The sequence below is a fragment of the Rhea pennata genome, chromosome 1 (genome assembly GCF_028389875.1).
Source record: "Rhea pennata isolate bPtePen1 chromosome 1, bPtePen1.pri, whole genome shotgun sequence".
Taxonomy (NCBI): Eukaryota; Metazoa; Chordata; class Aves; order Rheiformes; family Rheidae; genus Rhea; species Rhea pennata.
Genome location: NC_084663.1, coordinates 77,870,852 through 77,895,267, shown reverse-complemented (window position 1 = coordinate 77,895,267; position 24,416 = coordinate 77,870,852). Strand labels below are relative to the sequence as shown.

At 37.5% G+C, this 24,416-nt stretch overlaps 1 protein-coding gene across 2 annotated transcripts in view; it reads right to left on the bottom strand.

Moving 5' to 3' along the window:
• The window catches only part of FBLN1 (fibulin 1), a 79,146-nt gene that overhangs the window by 16,108 nt on the left and 38,622 nt on the right, over nucleotides 1-24,416 (bottom strand). The window contains exons 9-16 of one of the 2 annotated variants that reach the window (XM_062592545.1): nucleotides 24,193-24,336; nucleotides 23,141-23,269; nucleotides 22,543-22,668; nucleotides 21,842-21,961; nucleotides 20,918-21,049; nucleotides 20,228-20,351; nucleotides 6,608-6,750; nucleotides 4,506-4,637 (exon numbers count right to left, since the gene is read on the bottom strand). In XM_062592545.1, coding sequence (XP_062448529.1) covers nucleotides 4,506-4,637; nucleotides 6,608-6,750; nucleotides 20,228-20,351; nucleotides 20,918-21,049; nucleotides 21,842-21,961; nucleotides 22,543-22,668; nucleotides 23,141-23,269; nucleotides 24,193-24,336 — 1,050 coding nt within the window. Of the gene's footprint in view, nucleotides 1-4,505; nucleotides 4,638-6,607; nucleotides 6,751-11,757; nucleotides 12,199-20,227; nucleotides 20,352-20,917; nucleotides 21,050-21,841; nucleotides 21,962-22,542; nucleotides 22,669-23,140; nucleotides 23,270-24,192; nucleotides 24,337-24,416 lie in introns of those variants that run through there. The other variant, XM_062592555.1, reaches the window with a different exon arrangement.

Sequence of the window (24,416 nt, the reverse complement as noted above, 5' to 3'; positions counted from 1 at the left end):
AGATAAAGAGACTAAAGAAACAAAGCATCAAGGAGAAGCACAGAGAAATGTGAAGTTACTTGTCCAGCATTGCAGAATGGGCCCAATGACAGAGTCTAGATCCAATCTTTTGCAATCCAGGGCCTCTGAATTTAATGCCAAACCATACACACCTTTGTGGGTGGACTGAGAACAGATTTTGCCACAACTGGGGATGGCAGAATTATCTATGTGCTAAGGACAAAGTTTCCCCAAAAGTCAAATAAGCCTCCAGTCTCCTACCACCCACAACAAATAATGAGTTTCCACATTTCCTTGTGCCACCTCTTTTTGTTTACTTTTTGCCCATTTTCTAAAAGTCTATGTTTGGCCTCTGGAATATACTAACCAATAAAGATACTATACTAGAAACTAGAGTACTAATAAATGCAGTGTTATGAAATCAGTAGTTCAAACACTTTTTGTAATAGTTCAAAAGTAACTTCATGAACTATCACTGCCTATCAAACAGGACGGAGATAGTAAAGAAATCCTTGAAAAAGCAACTCAGATCATTGGTGTCACCCTTCCTATAGAAATGGCACGTGAAGAATTCAAATGATGCTTGTTACAGTAAATTCAATTTCCTGAAATAATCATCTTCAGCAAACAGTAAGATATGTTTTCACTGGGCACAAAATTTTTTCGTGAATCCATTTGCAAGGTGAAAGACCAATACAGTAATACAATTTATAAGAGATGTATATGAGATTTGAAAAAGATGGATGTCTATATATAACATGGATGTCTATATATAACATGGATTTGAAAAAGATGGATGTCTATAATTGGAGGGCAGTAGCCCATACCTGTGGAATTACAAGCAATTACTGAAATCAGTGTATTCAAGTACCAACACCCCTAATAAGTTCAATAGGTACAACTGAAATTTTGTAATTGCATTGGCTCAGGATGTTTTTGCTAAGAATAGTATCATTCTGTTTAACAGGCAAGAATATATGCTTAGGTTAGTACCACATTCAATGTGGAGGACTTCAGCCTCTCAATACTACTTTTAGTGGCATTAAGAAATTGTAAAATCTCCCTGAATTTTACCAGACGATGAGGTGGTATTATAGTCAACTAAGGTAATGAATGCATAGCTGAGGGGGAAAATGCTTTATAGTACCTGATAATACCTTAGGCATTAATAGAGCATTTTTGAACAGGTTGGAAATGCATTCTTCATTTTTCACTGACAGCTGGTTAAAAAGAGGAATGCAGTGAAAAGTCTATAAAAGCTTTTTAAAAAAAGGGATAGGTCTGCGCTTCTGTTTTTCTCCCTCCCATGCTAATAAGTGATGTACAGTTGTTAACTGTATCTTCTGGATTCGATGCCACCTTGAACTGCAACCACACTGGGCAACAGGTTTTTGAACCAGGAAAGAATGGGATGTGGCATCCTTTCGTAACAAAATTGAGTAGGAATATTGGAGGCAATGCTATACAACTCTCTTTCTGCAGTTTGCATAGAATCTATGTACAGCCAGTCCAGAGGGTTGAGGTCCTTTCTTTCTATTCCATTGCACACTGCTTTCTGTAGGTCTATCTAGCCAGTTTCTGGAGTCTGTGCTCATTTCGTTTGGCCTCTCCGCTTTTGGTACTGCTGCTCATTGATTCCTGCTCTTTCTTGCCTCTTTCTTCTCCTGCCTTTGTGGCTGCTCCTCCTACATCTTCTTTGGGAGATCTTGTTTCTTCCCTGAGGCAGCTCTTTTTTCTGTTTCTAGTTTCTTCTTTTTCCTTCCTCACAATCTGCTCCTACACATTCTCCTCTCCTCCTGTGACCTCAGCTACTCTCTCTCCATGAGTAAGTCACAAACCAACCATTAGCTGATCAGTCATTCTCCATCCAATCCTACACATTTCTTAATTTCACCAACATCTTCTTTATGTCTCACTGTCAGCTTAAACAGATAATGGCTAAAACTGATGACCTCTCTTCAGTCCCTCATTCTCTACCAGTGCTGAAGTCCTCCCTTTCCTACTATAATTCCATTTTTAATAGCTCCTCTTTCTCTATAAACCATTGCCAAAGAAACCTGCACCTTATCACTCTATTTCACTCAACATTTCACACAAAGCTTTCATACAAGTACCTCTTATGGCATGAGCTCTCTTCTTCATGTTATGACAACTCATTTTATTAATGAAAGACTCCCTGCGTGACCATCTTCATTGTCTACTGATCTGTCCTTTCTCCCCCTCTTTCCTAATGCTCTCTCCTTTCTTTGAATCCATTCATTGCTTTCTTCTGCCCTGTGACACCAAATGAAGGCTGGTCTGTTAGGGCTCTTATGCCACATCCCTCCTTTCTTATGTTATTATTATAACCTATTGCGATAACCAGTAATCTTTTTTATACCATGTATGGCCTTTGTCTCTTTTCACCCTTTATATAAACTCTTCTCCTTTCTTTCCAAGGTGGACTCTCTTGGTGAGCTCCCGTGGACTAGAATCCCACCTTATTTATTTGTCTTGGTAAATTCCCAGTACTTTTTGAGGGAACACATAACATTCTGATTCTTAACAAAAAAAAGAGCAATATTAGGATGCGAGCAAGAGAACTGCTGCTAGCAGAATTATTTGCAATCCTAATTTCACACATACAACATGCTGTCCTGAATCTCTGCCCCCTCAGGTAATATCAGCTGGGTTTTTGTTCTGTTTTCCCTCTTCCAACTGTGCTGCAGGCAGTTTGCTGTGCAGCTTCCACCCATTAATCTCACAGTGATTTTACATACAGGAATTAATTAAGGCTCATACGTACAGGAATTAATTAAGACAGTAATGGGCATGTTTGATCATCTCCACATTGCACATGGGGGAACTGAGGTGAAGAAACAGTTGCCCAGCTCCTTTGGAGAGCTGGGAAACTAGGTAGACATAAATCATATTCTTTCAACCTGGTATGTAAAAATATCCTTTCTCTCCTAAACATTGTGAAGTATATATCCACTTTACCAAGTAAAGTGCTGTTGGCATGCAGTCCTATTATTCAAAACAGGAACACTTCCCTCAGGCAAATGCCTTGACCAGCCACATTTCTAAACACATCCTTCTTTCTTATTTCAGACAGAAGAAAGCCCATAGCAAGAGAAGCAAACTACTCTAACTACTGCGAGATCTGATAACATTTATATTCTTAAAAAGAATCAACTCAATACCTGAAATCTGTAATCTTATAATCCTACTTTAACAGACTCTCACTCTTCCTCAGCATTCACATTTATACTTCAGTTTGATAAAGAAAGAAATATAAACCTTAGGACTTATCAACTTATCATTTTTATCTGCAGCTCACAAAAGCTTCACACAGCTGACACTGCAGTATCATGCTTCTGAAATGCAACAGTGCCACCTTCAGTTCACACTAAATATGGCTTGTACACAAAACCTCAGTAGGGAAGCACAAGCATATTTTTCTGCAACATGTAAACCTGAGAGAACCTGGACATTCACATATTAAAGCATACATGTTCAGGCAGAATGGCAGTGCTTTATTTTCACAAATACACATCAAATACTACTTTCCAATAGACCAGCCCTGCGATATTCTAGTCTTGGGTACGAGAATCACAGAATATTCCCTTGCCACTGCACCAGCAACTCACATGTGGGCACAGCAGCCTCTTTCTTGGGACCCTCATATAATTTGCAAACAACACCTGGGTACACTGTGTTCCAGAGCGAGAGCCACACTACAGTATACCCACTATACTACAGCTATACTGCGTACGTAATATGCACTCCACACTGCATATGACAGGCAATGTACCCTGCCACAAAGCTCTGCTCTGAAAGGAGCCTATGAGACAGAACCCCCAGGATTTGTTGCAGCCCTACCATGGTATGTGATGAGATACATGTCTAGCACATGATCCATATACACAGGTATATTCCCTGCCATGTCTCCTGCCTGCCAAATTGAGACTAAATTGAATGTATATGTTCCATTCTGCCGTGCAAGTTTCTTCTAAACCACAGCATTTGACAGATCCCTTTTACCCACAACAGAAAGAGGTAGTTACTTGAAACTGAACTAGCTTGTCATTTATTATTAAAATATATAACAGATTCAGTAAATTCAGTCTTGCTTTAAAGGTTTGATTATTATCCAAAAATATGATGCCATGATGTTTAAACAAGAAAGAACAGTTAATTAAATTTACAGTGTCCTTGCTGTCAGGCTCCAGATTTTATATTTGATTTGATTGTAATGGCAAAATCTCATCATTCATACGTGTAATTAGAGCCAAATCTGAAAAAAGTTAATGTGTATCACAAATTAAAATTTAAGACTCCAGTTTTTTGAATGAAAAAATCTGTGAGTCAGATGAGACATATCTGACTGGAAAGGGAGCATATTAAACCAATACAGGCTTGAAAATCAAGGGGTAAAGAATTACCTGAGATAATTTATTTGACCTTGTTCTATAATATTATTGAAACAAAAAGTGTCTACTGTAAACATAGAGCACTATACTCACCCACTGTCATACCATCCATGTAACGCTTGATGATATCAAAGGAATCTCTTAAATTTCCTTCTGTTATGTCAAATATGATATCTGCCTGATTGGCTGGATACGTAGGTGTGATAGCACGAAGGAAAATGATCTCTGCAAATAAAGAGTATCATGAAATGGAAAAGAATTAATGACAACATCACTGAAGAACTCAACAGAATCTGATGTAAAATGATTTGTCCTTAAAGGTGATAATGGATACTTCCCCCACCTCCAATTTGTGTTTTAAAATGGAAAGAAAGAACATCTGGGGGAAGTGAGGATTCTGATCTATCTATTCTCTCTTCCTGCACTATCCAAGAAGCCTTGCAGTCAAAACACTATTAATTTTAGAGTTCAAAAAGACTACTCTTAGGAATCAGCTAGACTTTTTTATGTGTCTAAAAAGGACAATGCTCAGGTTGCAGAGTAGAAGGTGGAAGGGCACCAAGCAGATTAACACCAGAACTCTATCTCCCTTAGACAGTGAAACAAAAGCATTGCCATTACAAATTAGATTTCTTTCAAGTACTGTTCAAGTACTGGAGGAGTTCATTAGGGTCTCCCCCCCCCCCAAAAAAAAGACCACTTTTCAAACCCCTTGTGAGGGAGCTAAGTAGTATTATTATTGTCATTATTACCTTCGCTGTACAGAAGATGAAACTAAACCACAGAGTTAAAAGAATTCACCTAAGGCCATGTGCCGGATTACAGTTTAAGGACATCTTCTGGGTTCAACTATTACTCTCAGATTGCTTGGTCTCATCTCTTCTTATTAAATCACAAGGATGGACTAATGAGGGAACTGTTTGGGAGGCATTCTGGGCCAGATCCATAGCTCTGCTGCCAGTACACCTGGTGAAGTTAAAAGGGTGTGTATTGGAGTAAAAGTGGCTATGGGGCATTCTTCCATTCTCTGTGATGTAGGGCCAGCTAAGGGCTGAAATATGCCTGATGCAATTTACAGCAGCTTTAACAATCTAAGTTAATGGTGGCTATGCTGTTCTCATATGAACTGCTGTGCTGGCCAAGTATTAGGCTATATTTTGCTCCACTCCTTCTGACTAGAAGGGTTTTGAGAGTGACTGATATGGTAGTGAAGAATCAGCTTTGCTTTCATTTTGGGACAGTTTTCTGAGGTAGCAAGACTGAGACTGAGACTGATTTGTGAACTAAGCAAAGTGAGTGTGATCTCCATGACTACAAGACTTAAGTCCTGTGTGTCCTGCAGAGGCCAAAGAAAGAGAGCAAGTAATGTGGGGATGGAAAACTCACTTAGGATAACCGGCATTCTGTATGTTGCAAGAAAGCCAGGCTGGACATCCATAAGTTTTATGATATTGATTATGTTAACTCTACAGGAAGTATTAATTGGATGCAAACAGATTTTACTGCTTTAGATGTGGCCTTTTTTTAACCAAATAACCTAAAAAATAAGTGTGAGAATTTCAGAACAGTGTGATTTCTAAGTGCAAATCTCATTGGTTTTCAAGAGTTTGTTCTCTAAAGCTACTTGGGTGCTTTTAGAAAATCTTAGGTTGCAAGCTTTCTGGCTAGTCCCTGGAATTTCTTTTCACTTATTCTATGTTTAAGAAGCGATGCTATTTTTTCATAGCATATACATGGCATATACAACATACTGTATTCTGTGATTAATGTCTGCATGTATATAAAGGCCATATTCTGGGAACAAGCTACTGGCCAACAGTGAATAATAGACTATAAACAGATGAGAAGAAATATATAAAAGTACCTACTTTCTATGGCAAAATCTGCAAGAGGGAAGAAAGAAGTCATAGGACACACCACTATTATGTGAGTGAATGTGGTAAATGAGAATTCAGACTCAGTATTTCCTTAGACTGGGATGCTGTATGAGTTAGAATTGAGAATGACTTGTTTTCCCCCCATAAAATTAAAACTTCTGGATATTGAAGGTTTTAATTAAACGAATAGTACACTATAATTTGGAACCGTGCAAACACTTTGCTGCACTGGTAGCTATTCTGGCTTCAGGCAAGGATTTCTGGTGGAGGTTTTATATGTTGTAGTCTATTAAATGGAGCAAGGAAAACACCACTTACCTTCAGGTCTTGTAAATTCTCTGAACGTGGGTAATGAAATGACAGTGTGGGAAATTGTATGGACTGGATCCAACACACAGTTGACATCATTTGGTCGACAAGACTTAATGCAACGGATAGTATCTGTCTTTTCAAGTCTGACACTAAGAGAAACAAGAGAGAGACATATATCCTGAAAATGAGTTATTTTGCATTTTGCAATCTTGGGAGCTAAAAATCATAATTCAAATAAGATTTCACTCTTTACTTCAAAAGCTTAGACAAAAGCAGGTCATAAGAACTGCTGGTCCACAGTAATTTGACTTGGCTAAAAGTTGTAGTTCAGTCTCCCTCAAACCCAGTTCTTCAAGCCCAAGTATATACAAATAGGAAGAACTGTAGAGCATGAGATGCCAATGTAAAGTGTTTTCCAAGTACAAACAGAACCAAAGGACGAGGCCCAGATCCCCAGCTGCAGTACTTTTGCATGGTTTCATCAGTTTCCCTAGAGCCTTTTTGTATTCTGTTTGATATTCGACCATCATCCAAAGCAGAAACAATTGTTCCCATTCTAGAAATGTAGCAGGAAATATCAGAAGGGCTAACTTTCTTTCATAATTTTCAGTGCAGCAAGAGCCAGAAAAGCCTTCTCTTCAGTCTTTTATCATATTCCCCCACCCCCAACACACACACACTTTCCATCTAAACTGAGAGAACAGAGAGGAACAGAAACTGGGGGAGGAAAAAGTTAACCACATTATTTAAAACCTCAAAGACTGAATTCCAAGTTTGGGGAAATGGTAAGGGTCATTTTTTATTCCATCTCAAACAGCTGCTCAGTCGTCCCTGTAAGTCCATTAACAGTTAAATGACTTCTTCTCACCCTTGTCCACTAGAGTGAATTTTAAGTCACTTACAGTTCAAGAACTTCACACAATACCCAGTCTGTGTTCAGGAGAGATAAAAGGACTATGCTGGGACTTACAATGTGACTAAGCCCCACAAATGATCTCAACTTTGACCTGCCCATTTCTTCATATTTCTAAGCAGAAAAAAGAAAAGACTACAGTGTCAGAGAGAAGGAATTAAAAGAATAAAAGGAAGAAAAATTCACCGAGTAAGAGGGAAATAAAAATGGAAGTTTTAGTTTGTCAAATACCTGCAGAAGCAAATGGTTCTTGCCCTTTTCAGAATGTGTTACCCAAGTCCACACCTACCAGCCATCTTTTTTTTCAAATGTTCAAAGGGACCTAATGGCTCTATTAATAATGAATACATCAGTAACTTCTTAGTATATGCTACCTACATTTGCTCATCAAAGAAAACAAAACCGAACATGCTGATTTTGTATGAAACTATAATAAAGATAAAAGAAAAAACACGAATCAACATGCTTCAACAGATATGAACTGACATAGTCCAAGAAAAGGCAATGAAGCTGGGTTAATTTACACCAGATGAGTCAAGCTTGTTATTCTCATTCCATAGCTGAGAGATTTTGAGACTGGAGACGGAGAATGGAGATAGAGGGCAGGAGAGAGCTTTTACTTCCTACCTTCATCTCAGTAGGAAGCATTTCATGGTTTCCTAGCCATGTCATAGGGTTTCTGCTGAAATACTGCTCATTTTAGAATTAATTAATTCTGGATATATGGACTTAATAGCCTGCTTAACAAGTAACAAAGGCAACAAATTACATCTGCTTATTTTAAGCCCTAGCTTCCAAATGAAGAAAGGACTTCCAGCTACTTGACCCTCACGTGTGCAGAGTAAGGATCTGCTAAATTACAAAGTCTAGTTCCAGTGTAAAATAGTCTATTTCAAACATGTAACAAATAGAATTGAAGCAAAATGTACATCAGTCATGTTTATTTTTTTCTCTCTGCCTTCCTATTGTGTATAGGGAATTTAACAGGCATATGTGCAGCCATACAAATAAACACTGAATGGTTCCTCACAGTCCTGCTAAGCTAAAGTAGTAACAGCCAAGTCAATCAAGTTTTACTTCTAGTAACATGTTTACAGATTCTGAAACATTTCTTTAAAAGTTTTTCTCTTTGCATTGCATAACATAAAAGGAATGGACTATGGCATCACCTAAAGGTTTCAGTGACACCAATAAACAGTGACTTGCATACCTAATTCTGTGACTTTGTTACTTACAAAGTATCAACATAACACATAAAACAGCATCATGAATTTTCAAAGCTGTATTTAAACAATGGAATGGGTAGGCAAAAACATTCTAATGGGAATATCTGAAACATTCAGTATTGGTCTGCCTTTGCTCCCATTAAAAGGAAAGGGAGCTTTGCTCTTGACTTCAGTTGGAACAGCATTTGACAAATACAAATGTTTCTGAAATTCCCATCCAATACAGTCATTAATTTGTTAAAGATGAAGTCCTAAATGTGACTTATATTCATAGTTCTCACTGCTGACTCAATGGAGCAAAGCATTCTGACATGAATTAAGTATTCTGTATATAGAAACTGAGGATCGCAACAATCACAAGTGAGTTGTTTGTGTCTGTGGCTAACTATAACTAGTTTCTAGATCCATCCAGTCTGCAACTATATACACGGCAGAGTTAGACTTTCGTGTCATTTCTGTTTCTCTGCATTGTTTCTCTTCCCTCTTACAAATCCTGCAGCTTTGCTTTTCACTCTGTCCTCACTGTACAGCTCAAGATTGTGCTTTCATTTTCCCCCACATAAATTTTCATTCTCTAAACTTCTTTCTTTTGAGATCTTTGATAATTGCACCAGCTTATCTGAAATGCAGTTATTAATGCTTGTTTATCCCATTGCTTGGATTGCATATCTGTATGCATCTCTCGGAACAATTTCTTTCACAACTAGCATCTATTTCAAATTCTTAATGTTTATTATTAGTGACGTGCTCTGCTCTCAAAATACTCTTTTGATTTTATCCATACACATCACATATATATTTTATCTTCTGGTTAGCTGATGCTTTTCTTATGGCTTCTGTTCTCCTCTAGTGGGCACTGTGACTGACAAAAGTTTTTTTCCATATGCTGAGAATGTTTATTCAACTCTTTCCTTGAAGTTTGCCCTCTATCATGAATCGCATATCTGCAGCTGGTACCTCCTCCATGCTTTTTTTCATTTTTAAAAAAGAAAAAAGTTAAGAAACAGTCCAGTTGCTCTGATTATTGTGCAAATAATGCTTTCTTGAATATATTGTTTTCTTGCCTCCTGGGATCTAGTGTCATTCTTTTTCATATTCTCTGTCTGATATAATCAGTATGATCTTTGGACCAGGAGCCCTGATTTCATTTTCATTTGGAAAGACTCATGCACGTAAGTGATGCTATACAATTAAAATGTTTTTTTAAAAGTTCCAACTACATTGCAGCATTAAAGTATCTAATACTTAGAATCTGAGCTCTGTGGTCTTAAATTGCTTGCTGAATGCAAGCATGCAATGAAACGACAGTATATGGTAGCATGTTACAACATTGAGGGCCAAATTCTCATAATCTCTTCTTTTCCTGCCAAATAAATATATATTAATGCTTGCAAAGATTAAGTTTATTTTTTAATCTTTATTCTACTTCATTATGGCCTCATAATGAACCGGTAGCCAGAGGGCATTTATATACGAGCATCTTCTGTGGTAAGAAACCCCATTAGTCTGAATAGCATGAGCTTGTACTTTCAATAGTGAAAGCTGGGACTCTATCCCCACTGGCAGCTTCTGGCAGCTTTATAAATATGTGTCAACAGACTCATTAAATGTTGGCATTCCTTGTGGGACTTGAACTCCTGTCAGCCAGCTGGGATAAACTTTGCCTTAGGGAGCATGTAATGCTCTGGCAAGAGTGCTGTTATCATATCCCAGTCTAGCCCTTGGCTCACAATGAGCCTAAGAGCCTGAAGCTTACAGCTAATAGAGTAATTCCTTGTGTCCAGGTGATTAAGGCTCATGATCTTGGTTTAGAAAATTCCCAGTTTCTAACCTTGTTCCTTGGCTGCACTGTCTGTATTTACATAGCCAAGGATTTTTGTAGATATATAGAAAGATGGATTATTCCCCACGTAGCTATGGCTTGACCATTCTGTCTATATAAGATAGAGATATCTGAGCCCAGGACAATGTCAAAGAGCATTAATTTTTGGATCATACCTCTGGGCCTGAGCTTTTAATATTTATTAATACAAAGACTGAAGTATAAAATAAATTCTCTTCCAGCTCATAAACATCATATTTCCAAAGAAATCCCAGCTGCACTGTCTACCTTGCTCTTGGAGTCACAGAAGTAAGAAGTTAAGATTTGGCTTTTGAAATTCTGGATGACCTTTCAGGGCTGGTAATTAAAAAAAAAAAAAAACAAAAAACCAACCAAACAAAAAAAACCAGACTCTTTACAGTTGTGAAGTTATCAGTTCTGATATAGCAGATAGAGATAAGAAAATATTATGAGACCAACTAGGCATCTTTATCAAATGTGCATGATGATAATTCTCAGGATGTAGTCTGTGAAATAGCAAGGAGTTGTCTGCTACTACTTGAATGCTGTTAGGAGTTCACTGCTCTTTCCTCATCATTAGTTGTTCAATACAGTGAAAATTTCATAGAAAGGAAGATGAAATAGCTCTAAAATAAAACTTCATTAGAGGAGATTCTCTTTTGTACCAGCCTTAAAAGTAAGATTGGGATTTGTAGCTGTGTAATTCAGCACAGGCTCACTGGCAGCAGTGGTAATTATTGCAAGTTAAGAAACTTACTCTACGTTTTCAAAGTGATGTGTTTGTTCTTGTACCTCTGAGATTCCAAAGGCCTCTTACGCCCTTTTAATAGATTTTTATTTTCAGAAAATATACAGTAATTGCCCCCCAGATGACAAAACTCTCTATAAATATGTTTCAGTTTAGGCAGCTCAAATTATGTATCTATTGCTGTTTTGAAAATTCAGACCTAAATATATGCAGCCGTGTATCATCAGATGAGACCAACTCCACTGTTGTGTGAATTAACAGTTCAGTCCTCAATATATTCAGATAATAAGCTACTGAAACCTATTTTGGCTTTCTGCAATGATGCACAGCACACATAAGAATCTCTCCAATTGAAACGTTCAGTAATGGAGGAAAGTGGAGGACTGTAATGATGATGGCAAATAAAATGCAAGTGCGGCATGCAATAGATGAACTAAAACTTTATTAAAACTGGAAAAAAAAAGCTACTATCAAAAGAGAAAAGGTAGCCACTGATGCCTGCAAGTTAGGGATCAAAGCTGTGCAGAGACAAAGATAAAAAGTTTGGCAATAAATGTGCTGACAGTTCCATGGCGGAAAAGTTGCATTTGAATGGTCAGAAGAAGATCTCTGGGCTCTGTGATTTGCTGCTGCATGACCACAATGCCACTGTGGTTGTTCACTTTTTTTGTGGTGAAAAAACCCTCCTGGTTCCCGCTGATGATGGATAGCAGAATTTTATCCCCTGGGACCGCATTGGAAGGGCCCATGTGGAAAATGTCGGTGGGTACTTGAATGTTGGTAGGAAAAGAGAGGTGATAGTAGGTTATTCTCAGAGGCAGGCTCTGGCACTCCTTATTTTCATTACAAGGCAAGCGCTCACAGCGACTGCAAGAAAAGCGAGAACACAAGACAAGAGGAAGATTAGTGTACATTTAGCAAGCGTGATAGGAAAGCAAGGGCAGTGGGGATGGGAAAAGATATGTTGATTTGCATACTGTATCCATTCTTCAGTCTGCTAGCTCAGTCACATTGCAAATGGACATTTATTAAATAAAGATGAATGTCTTTAGTTGGTGCTTTTGGAGGAGAGTTGCCATTTTAAGAAGTGTTGCCCTTTCTTTGCATGCACTGGTGAATTAAGTCTCACATCTCATTGTGGGTGAGAGTTTATTAGAATTTAGAATCTTCCTCAAGAGAACATAGGGTTTTTTTTTCTATTTTTAGAAGTTTTATTCTTTTGTCAACTGGACATATGTTAAATGTTGTATTTGGGATGTCCTTAGAGGGTTAGATTTTAGACAGCAAAATATTGTGGAAACCACCATATACGCTTACAAAATGTTGGTCTTTTCAAGACAGAAAGGGCACTCCAGATACTGCACTGTGTAGGTTCACCATTTGACAACACATAGAAGAATGCAAATCTTGTTTCCAACACTGTCTGTATGTTCTAGTTTATTTGCTTCGAAGAACAATCTCCTTTCTCCTCTTAATGTAGCACCGTATTTCTCTGGGAGAGCCAACTTAAGTCAGTCTAACACACATCTAAGCAAGCACTGAAAACAAGGGCCAAGAGCCTGACATCTCCAGCATGTGCCCTACACGTTCAGTCCACTTTTATACAGCCTCGAGTCACAGGAATGATGCTGACGAGTGAGAAAGGTACCCTTTGCTAATTGCTGTTTTCTTCCCTTATCAAGAGGTGTTGTGTTACAGGAACACATCCAGAGGACTAGTAAGAGATCACTCATACAGACAGAAAATGAACAACAAACTCAGTCCCAGTGTCAGCACTGGAAATTATGACCTACATGGAGAGAGCAATCTCCTTTCTGCTAATCCTATAAAACATGGCATAGGCAGGTATATGCTTTAATATGTCACAGTTACTAAAGAATGTTATAGTTTACCAGCATATTAATCAGTATTTAACATGTCATGTTACCTGGTGGGTTTGAGAAGTATTTAGAGAATCAGATGAAAGAAAGTTGATATGAATTTCAGATTAAAGACCTCACCAAAATCACCAAATTCAGTCTGTTATCTGAATGTCTTCTCAAACAGGTGCTTGAGTTCTGCACTTTATGCCAGAAGTAGAGCTAGACTTTATGATCAGAGCTGGATGTTGACTTTGCAAAATTTGGGGACAAAAAGATTGTGCATTTAGCTCCAAACCTGCCTTGTGCACAGCCATGCATCAAATAAATTAGGTACAACATTCAATTCAAAAGCAATACTCAGTCCACAGGATGAGGCTTTGGAACCGGAACTATTTATTCAGAAATACTATTACTGCAAAAGCTTTTTCTCTACAAAGAAATGTTGCAGCAAGAAAGCACAGATTGCTTTTTTTTTCCTCAAAACATGGTAAGAAATCTTGAGTGCCCATTTCATTTATTTTCTTTTGACACATTCAGTTGAGCTCTTACCAGAAGTATCTAGTATCAACAGAACTGTGGCTCATAAGCAAGCACCACTTTGCTGCTTGACAGCGTATGGTGACCTGAATTCCAGAAACTTCTCATTATATGCAGAACAGCTATTTCCAAAAAAAAAAAAAAGTAGTTAAAAGTACCCTCAGTTCTTCAGTTAATTTATGTTTTCTTTTAACACTATTTGCAAAATAAAGTAAAAACAATCCTTGGAAGACTTAAACGCTTTCTTAATTTTATTCCTTTATGTAAAGAACATGCACAAGTCTTCAAAGGATGGCCATCTAATTAGGCATGGATATTCTTGAATATTTTTAAGTATAGTGACTTTTGCATTCTTTTCTGAAATGTCATCAGTTTATTCAGCTTTATTGAAATCAGAAAGCAAGTTAAGACATTTAATTTCTTGACTGAAAATATTTTCTTCATGTCAGTCTTTTTGGAAGCATTTACATGCTCATAAAATGCCATGATTTATTCTTTTATAAAAGTAAAATATGCTTTATAATAATAGCTAGAATTAAAAAATAAATAAATAAAAAAAGCTCCCAACTTCCTAAGATTTGAAAAGGAGCCTTCTATTCTGCTGATTCATAGTTATTTGTGGAGACAGATATGGCTGTGGGTAAGAGTCAGAATTATTTGGAATTGATCATTTTTTATCTTTATTGTTGGTGGTATGCATTATACACTGCACAATTCACTATAGGTTTAGTTCATGTGCACTAATTTTTCCATCAAATAGCCACAAAGAAGAGACAGCAAATATTATTGCTTTCAAGAACCAGAGCTCGTGCTGGGGTCACACACCAGAACGGCAACAAACAACGAGCTTTTAAATCCCAATGTACCCTCTAGACCTTATTTTAAATGCTTCCCTTTAGTGGGCAGAAGGAAATCATATGGTAGGCGTATTTTACAACCTACTGCTAGTGAATGAGCAGACCGAGACCACGGGTGCTGCTCCAGCTCTGTGGTATCTCACTATGGATTAGACGGCCATACAGCTACTGCGTCCTGCTACCACAAAGCGTCGCTGTGGGTAAGAGCACTAAAAGAGCCTGTTTCAAAAGGGAAATGCTGAGGAGGGAGCAATCTGCTACCAAAGAAATATAACCCACAGAGCAAGTAAAACATAAAATACTTTGCAGAGAGACAATTCTAAATATGTCTTTATAATTCCTGCAAACCTCTGCAATGAGGCACATGGGCTTGCAAAATAAGCATACAATGCTGCTAAAAAACTATTTCTGTATTAATTCCTGATTATTTTAGCTCCCTGTATTGTTTGTTACTCTTTTATCTTAAATTATTTTACTTGGCTGAAAAACTGGCTGCAAAAAAATAGTGGTAGTATAAGTTTTATGTACCAAATATTGGTTACTCATAAAGGAAAATAAAACAACCAAGAACAGAGAGATTTCATTTTTCAGAATGACTACAACATTTCCTAACAGCAGTAAGGAGAAAGTATTTTCCATCTTTCTTCCTGTTAATTTCTGAGCCAGGTTTTCACTTGGTAGGTAGAGGCAGTTTGAAAAGAGCTGAGTGTTGTTTAAGAATTTCTTATGCTCTATTGGGAAAAGAACTTTTTAGCAGAACTTTAGTTTTGTAGTTAGCTTTGAAGTTTATTTTATACAGAGAAACCATGTCAATATGCTAATTGACAAACCAAATATTACCAGTGAACTATATACTACACATCTTTGAAATTCAGCTCTTTGCGGGTTTCCAGAGCTGTAACAATTTCCTGTACCTCCTAAAACACGTTCCTCTACAAAGGCACTCTTTTATTCTATCATCAGTGTACATTTCTTTTCAAAAGGCTGCATCTGCTTTGAGGCCCAGATGGGCCCTTAGCTGGCTCTATCCATATTATAGACCTCCACATTTATGTTAATGCAGCAACCGATTAGAGAAGGTGGTTATTGTCCTAAATAGACCAGATCTTAAAGGGAATGAAACCAATAGCTGCTTGGTTTTCATAGATATTTCTTAAACAAGTAAAAACGGTCAGGATCTGAAGTTCCTCTTCAGACTCAGGCAAGAATGTAGCATAGAGTAATGCAGTAGATAAGAAGGACAAATCCTCTGCATGTTCTTCTTATCTACAGTTGGAAAGTCCTAAATAGTTTTAAGCTGTAGAAGGCACAGACCGATACCCATTTTGCCCTCACTATCAAGTCTTTATGTCCTCTTCTTGTGTCACTCATCTCTTTCCCAGCCTAGCTCCTTCTACCCAGCCACTTTCCTTACCTAGTCTCCCTTCCTGGTCACTCAAACATCTGAGGTCGGGACTTTCTACTCAGTCAGTGCCAATCCTCTTCTCGCTCCATGTTCTCCTGGTTGTCACTTCATTCTTTCAGTTCCTAGCTCACAGTCCTAGTCCCTAAACATACCCCCCCCTTCCCTCAGTATCTTTGTGCAACTATTCCAAATTATCTTTTGTTCTACCAGTCTTCATCTAAACCTGAGATCACCCTTAACCAGTATGGTTAACCCTTAACCCTTTCTACTATCATATCCATGCTACATTATTTTCCAGTGTTCGTTTCCCTCTTGTATCTGAATTGTGTTACTCAGTTTTACTTTCCACCCTTCAAGCATCTCCCAGACTCATTCTCCTCACCTGGTCACAGTTTCAGATTCTATCCTCTCTTCATTCAGCCTCCTTATCCCCAAATAATCCTTTCCTTCCTATTGAATTGGCTTTTCTCTCTTCTCTGCTAGAATCTTTTCTTATCCATGGAGTCTGGGTGGTCTCTGAAAGCATGGAAGAAACAGGCTCTCAGGCTGTCAGGTCTAGAAGTGCCTGGCCCAGAACAGATAGGAGCTGACATTACAAGGAAACTCTGGCTTCATTCCTGTGGCCATATGTGGGAGTGGGCTCAGATAGTCTGTGCAGTCAGCATATGCACATTTCAGACTGCTGTAAGAACTTTAGGAGGTTCAAGCCTGTTAAGTCAGAAAATAATTGTTTGCTGCTAAAATATAGAGACCTCTCTATTGATAAGAGGAATTAAATTGAATTGAGGACAGTCAAATACAAAGACAGATTGTCACAAAGACTATGAAATCCTTATCAATGAAGGACTTGAAGAAAAAGTTTGAGTGGATTAAGATTATCTTTCAAGGCTCTCATTTTCTAAAGTTTATGAAAAAAGGCTAACTGCAATACTACAAAGTTCATAACTTCAGAAGTTTTAGAGGTTTTGATAAGGATGACTAGGAGTGCAAAAGTCATCGCTTAACAAATTTCAAATCTCTGCTCCAAAAAATGATGGCAAACTCTTCAAAGAAAAAAATCATCAAAATGTCTTAAGCATATGAAACAATGTGCTTCTCTCTATCCTCCTTCCTGGAAATGAGTGAACTGCTTTGGCTGAAATTTTCACAAACTTGAGTGCGAGTCAGACACTCAGCATGGAAAATTTTAGCCCTTGGTTAAGTTCTGGCAATATTCTAAGCAGTTAAAAACAGATTCTAATAATAAGAAGTGACAAGCAACTTTAATAATAAGCAGACATGTCTAGAATATAAGACTATTTCCCATTCTGGCTCAATGCAGCATACCTTTCTGACACACTGCCATAATCACTTTATCTTTTCTACTGTTATTCTTGGCCTAAATATTACAAATGTTTGATTTAAGTGTCACATAAAGAGAATTTAATTGTTATGCAATTTGAAAACAAAAAAAAGTCTTTCGCAAGAGGAGTACAGCAAGTTAAGTCTTAATTACCCTTGGAAAAACATCAAGCCTATAGGCTGCTCAAGAAAAAGAAAATATGCAAAATTTAAGTAAAAGAGATAAGACTTTTAATAAAATGTTACCATTAAGGATCAGACTGTGCCAGGCACTTTGCTGGATATTTGGGGAAGGTTATGTATTTTGTTTCTTCATGAAGCTTGAGATATTTTTACAGCATTCTGAACTTTCAAGCTACGTCATTTGATCATACTGTGATTACTTCATTTAACAACAATTACCATTGGAATAGCCACCATGCAAAATCTGCACTTTAGAGGTATTAGGTAAGGAAGTTTTTGGATCACTGGGGGTTGTTGTATATAAGGATTTATATAATATAAGGATTTTAAGTAAAAATAAGAAAGAACAAATTTGTATTCGTAGGACTGAGGCCTGTTAAATTATAGCTGTTCTGAAAAACATACTGGGAATAGAGTAAGAAGTCCTGTGAAATACCAACTTGATGGGAATGTAAAATATTTTGTCTTTTTTATGATGTGTCAGATTGGTAAACCTGGAATGTGTTTTAAATAAAAAGAAGAGAAGCCACTGGTATCTCTAACAGATAAAATGCTAAGAGAAGCTGACGATTTTGATTTTAAAATCTTGGCACGAAGTTAACTGAAAAAGTAATTTAATATCATTATCAGGCAAGTGCTAATGAAGATATGCTATCTACCAGCCCATAATACCCTATGTTGGGTTATATATGCCAAAGACAAATGATTCAAGAATATGTGCATTAGTGTGAATGTAGAAAGGGTGCAAAAGAATTGCCTTATGGGACTGTTCCCCAAAGGACACAAAGTAACCCAATACATGTCCTTCATCCTGTTTTTCAAATGCTGCTAAGATACTCTCATACTGGCTAAGTATGAAACTATTCATCTCCCCATTGAACTAACATGGATTTTTGCCATAAGGGCGATAAACTCATATTCTTTTGTTTATGCAAACATATTGCTATGATAAACTTAGAAATCATGTCTGTAGATGTTGAGAGGAGCAAACTTACTAAATCTAAGAGGACAGTAACTCAGAGAATTAAAATAACCAGAACTGCACTAAGCAGTTGCAGAGCTTTTGTCTAACTTGGCTTAATTTTAACCCTAGCACATCAGAGGATTCTCGCTCTACAAGCCTGAGTTAGGCAGAGTGAGCAATCACAGGGCCCCAAAAGCCCAGACTTAGAAAAACAATTCAGATATTCTACTGCTTCCAGAAAGGATCCCTTAAATTTCAAACAGCCATTAATTTTAATGTATGTATAAAAATGCAGAGGAAAAAGAAGATGAATTCAGGAAAAATAAGAAAATTAAGAGCATCACAACTGAGAAACTATTTTGTGAAGGAAAAGATAACTGAAGAAGTCTACAAGAGAAACAGAATGTGATATGATTTTTTTATGAAGTCTGCAACTCAATAATGTTTATAAGAGTGAAAACCTGCTAATTCTGCTTAGTGGCCCACTGCAAATGACTCATTTCTTTTTTTTTATTAGGATACAAATGAGCAAACAATAATATGACAAGTAAAGAGAACATCTACCTCATGAGGTACTTTTTGCTTATTGATTTGACAAATATTACTTAAATGTTAATTACTATTGAAACTTCTAAAAATGAGTATATATGATATGTTTTAATACTGAGAACTGCCTCTACAGCATTCTGATCAAATACACCTGCCATGCCACTAAGATTTAAACAGAGATTTAAACTGGCCATGCCAAGCCCAAGATTTAAACAGAAACTAACCTCACAAGGTCTCTCTGAGGAAGAACAGTGTTAGCTTCATTCTACAGAGGAGGTATAGAGTACCCAACTTATTTGTGATGGGCATAAGTGCATTGACTGTGGACAGTGATAGTGGGTTGATGACCTGTCAGCTTTCCTCCCTAGCCAGTACGGTATACACTTATCTGTGTATGAGGCACATGGGGAGACTGTGGAGGAGCAGCCTTCAGCAGAACCACTGGAGTAGGGGGTTACCATAAAGCTGCGAGGCAGGAGAAAAAGCAGTCACCTGCATCACACACAAGCTCTAGCTACATTACTGAAATTTTGCAAGGATTTCACCACATTGCTAGCACCACTGGGAAGGTGTAAATGATCTGCCTCTCTTTCCATACCTGTATGTCATATCTTTAACAGACAAATGCATAGGCATTCTCTGATCTTGGTTAAAAGACACAAATACAGGCAGCAACTAATACGTTACCCTTGCTAGGGTTCATAGCCTTGTTAACAGCAGTGATACTGAAATGGCATTAAAGAAAGACATTTTTGCAATGCTTTGCAACAGCACTGGTGAGACTTTAGAGAGGGACCAAAAAACAAAATGAGTTTTTCAGTGGAGTGTAATAGCCAGCAAAGACTGAGTGTGAAAGGAAAGAAAAATCAGAATTTTGAAGCTGAATGTAACCTCCCTAAATGGTTGACTATAGGGTAGCTAGACAGAGATCATCAGATTATGCCTCTAGAAATCATTACAATGCAAAGCACTGACACACAGCAGCTATGTTGCCTGTCAGCTTGTTGCTATTTTTTAAGGAAATAACTTTTTTTTAGGCTGAAACAGGAGCATAAGAAAGGGACCAGACCTGTGTGTGCAAAATAGGGTAGGCCTACCAACAAAGTATGTACGTCAGTCTGCAGTGATGTAACATGAAGATCATGTCACCACAAAACTATTCTACCTTAGGGAAAAAAAAAAAAAAAAAAGTACTTACGTATCTCCTGATTTCCGGTAATTTTCTGGGCATTCCAAAGATAGACAGCGAAAGCCCCCCTGGATGTTAAAGCAGGTCTCGTTGAATGAACAGTTGTGGGTTTCTGCAACACACTCATCAATATCTGCCAAATGGAAAAAATGAGTGTATTAAATGCATGCAAATTCCTCTCTCTGCATGTGCCAGAGATGAAGCTATCATGTTAGGTACTACATGATACAGAGAGCAATTAAATGTTGTTACAATATGGGAAGGAAATGAGGAAAAAAAAAGAAAAAATAGAAGAAAATTAGGCCAATAAGAAGGCTAGCAAGGTAAGAATAGGAAAAGGAAGAGCAGCAGTGCCACTAAGTGGATAAGACCTAAATATTTGCTGAAATGGCTATAAGGTGATCATATTTCCTTTTAATGGTTAAACCCATAGCATTTCACAGCAGGAATCTTCATCTTCACTGAGTTCATTAGAATTCTTTAAATATGTTATACAAAAAGTATTCTTTGTTGCATTCTATAAGTTATAAGATAATTTCACACAGAATCCTGTTTATTTATTATAAAACTTTCTTTTATTTCAAGATGACGTTTACTTCTTTAATGCTGAAAAAAGACACATTTTAAAACATAAAATAAAATTAGAAAATTTCAAAAGTCTACAGTCTAGTTAAGTGTCCCTACAGATATCAAACTTGCCTTGACAGTTGCGTGCATTAGGTGCCAACCTGTAACCAGTGGAAGGACAAGTACATTGAAAGCTCCCAGGAATATTAATACATCGAAAGGAACAGATATGCCCTCCAGTAGGTAAAGCACATTCATCAATATCTGCAAAAAGAAAACATCAGTGATTGCTATGTGTTCATGAAATTAAACCAAGTCAACATCTATGGTTCCCACTGTGAGATTCAAATGCAACTTGGGGATGCTATCTACTGAGTAAGGAAAAAGATCATCAGACAGAGGTGACTAGTCTAAACAAATGGAGGAATAAATGGAGGCATGGGGAAAATTGAAAACAATGCAAAGTGCCAGGAGACAAAGTTTGATTTTGTTTTATAAATTGACAATGAAAAACACTTTATAGTGGCACATATCCTAATAATTTACAAGGGGAAGGGAGAAGAATCCTGTTTTTAAAACAAGGAAATTGACAGGAGATGTTTTGCCCAAGGACAGGTATTAAGTCCAAGAGACCTTAGTCCAAATTTAACATCTTGCCCATGTAGTGTCTTGCCCACTGACATCCTTCTGGCATTCAAGCAAAGCCTACTTACATGGTAACACTTGGTGTTCTTTATATACCTGGTAACAATATGTGTTACGTATGTAATAACATACATTTGTATCTTCACTTGCTGAAACCCTGTTAGTTCTTTGGAAAAAAAATGCGGTAAGTTACAAAAGTGCACCAAGCTACAGCTCAGTGTAATCAGTAAAACTCACACAACGCAAGCAGAGGTATTTCTAGAAATAGGACATGGATGTGAGGTCTTCAATAAGTACAGTTTCTTAGTTTAACAGAAAACTATCAAAGAGGATCAAATGCAACAATTACAGGATAGTGTGAATAAGAAATGCTCATTCATCTCCTATCTGAAAAGAAGGCATCATTCTTACCTTCACATGAAATCCCATCTATGTCACTAAGTTGAAAACCACGGCGGCAATAACACTGATAGGAGCCATACACATTGGCACACTCTTGACTGCAAGGGCTGCTCTCACACTCATTTAAATCTGAAATGCAAATTTATTTATCTGAAATCCGAATTTCTTGCTATATTCATCATTCCTGAGGTCTCCTATGTGACTCAATTTTAACAGGTCTGAGACAAAAGCTTGGAAAATAATGTTTTTAATGAAGAAGAAGATGGTGTATGCGTCACTGCGTAGGATGGAAGTAATGGTCCTTGGGTGTGTTATTCTCAGTAGAGGCTGGCATTGCAGGTTAATCTACAATGTGCTATTATTTCCCACCACTCTTCAAGGTGTAGTGTGGTTTGGAATAAGTCATTAGGACCACATCTGTATTTCTGTATCTGGATATCAGCAAGGCTGGTCTTGAAGGTCTTGAATCTGATCGAGTCAGATCACCCTTCAAAATGAAGTAAACCTCTAGGCAGTCCAGCCAAAGAAGGCCCATAAAGTGGCAGCATGGCCTACAACAGCACTGATTAATCATAAGAGCATTCATGTAATCAAATGGACCACACTGAGTCAATTTCTTAAGCCATTCCAGAGTAATTTTAGGAGCTAAAAACACAAGAAGAGCAAAGTAGGGACCAGCTGTATGTGACCTGCACATATGACACCCTCACCTTCACATGACCTGCCATCAGCTGAAAGTTTGAATCCCATGGTACAAGTGCAGTAATAGGAACCAGGAGTATTCTCACACTTGTGAGCACAAAGTCGGCCTGGATAGCGTCTGCATTCATTGATATCTGAAAGGATAAATATATACAGAGATCTATGCACTGGCTGCCTTCCCTGCAGTAGTATTCTAGATAAGAATAATTCAAATTTTATTTTCCAGATCTAAATTTTATACTTCAGAAGGCAGGACTTACTCAAAATGCTCATTTAGAAGCATCCCGGTGCATAACTGAATTAGACATATACAGAAGAAAGTTGCTTTGATCTTTCAAAGGAATGTTTTGCTATAGGTGCATATAAAAGTATCACAGAAAACAATTACATGCTGTCTCATAATCTCACCTGTTAACAGGATAACAGATAACATGTTGACAATACTAATACAGCTGCCTTTGAAGTATCAGCATCTCTTTAATATGGCATTAGATTTATACAAATCATATAGTAGTCAATTTTATATTCAGGTGAAAGAAGTTACGCAGACAGCAATAGCATTCTTTATACCAGATCATTTTTTAAAACTCAATAGGTGTAACTTACCAATACAAGTTCTACTGATGACATCAAAAGAATAGCCAGCTTTGCACTCACAGCGGTAATTGCCTGGGGCATTTATGCAAACATGTCCTTCTCCACATGGCTGACTAGAGGATGAGCACTCATCCACATCTAAAAAGAAGACAGAAGTGATTGAAAGTACACTTATGAGTACGCAAGCTGAGAGAAAAGCAACATGCAAACTCTTAGCTCAGTTGCATTTTTTTTTTTTTTTTGCCTCTTCTATCTGTGAAATAAAAATATAAATTCTAATTGTCTGACAAGTCATGGACTTTCTTCAGCAGTAGTAGTAAAGAGTTTGGAAACAGAAAGAAAGATTTTGATCTAGTTCCCAGCTTCAATAAGGTCAGAATCACAAGTCTAAACTATTTTTATTGAAACAGGTATTTTTTAGATGTCCTGTTAATGTTGATGGATGTGGGAGGGAAAAGAAATTAGGAAATCAGACAGTCTTTAGAGGAAATCTAGTACAAAAATATTTTATTATGCACACAATAGTCATGGAACAGATCTATAGCTAGGGTAAGATGTTGGAGGCATACAGTCAGCAGAGTTATGATAACTTTGTAAACACAAAACTGACCAAAGCTATCTAACAAAACCCTGCAAATACATGCAAAAATACCTCCCTTTGCAAAAGCCACCTCAGCTGAAGGCCAGCCCAAGGCATATATGACCTTCAGCCTTACTTGAATGGCTTGTGTGAGGTGGCAGGTGGGCCTTCTGTTGAACCTCTGTACTGGGGAGATTTTAAATCACATAGCATTGTTCCAATATATTAATATAATCACAGATAATGCCATTTGGGGGGATGATTATCAGTTCTCCTTTTATCAGAATACAGGGTTTTGTGAATTACTTGAAGAACCGAGAAGTGATCCTTGTCATTCTTTACTTGCTGGGACCAGTACAAAGGATCAAGAATTGATGAATATGAAAAACTATGACAAAGTGCATGAGCTGGTTAAGATAAACAACAGTTGTGATTCATTTTCATTTTCATTTAACCTTTTTTCTTCAAAATTATTACTTACCTACACATCTTGTTCCATCTTCATTGAGATGATAACCTCGACCACAACTGGGTGAGATTCTCTGGCAGGTGTATGAGCCATCAGTGTTAATACATATCTGCCCAGCTGGACATGGCATGTTGGTGCTCAGGCATTCGTTGATATCTGCAAGACCATAAAGAAATTCAGTTTGATTATCTATTGTCTGCAGATGCTTAAGGGAAGATGCTTTCCTTGCATCCTTC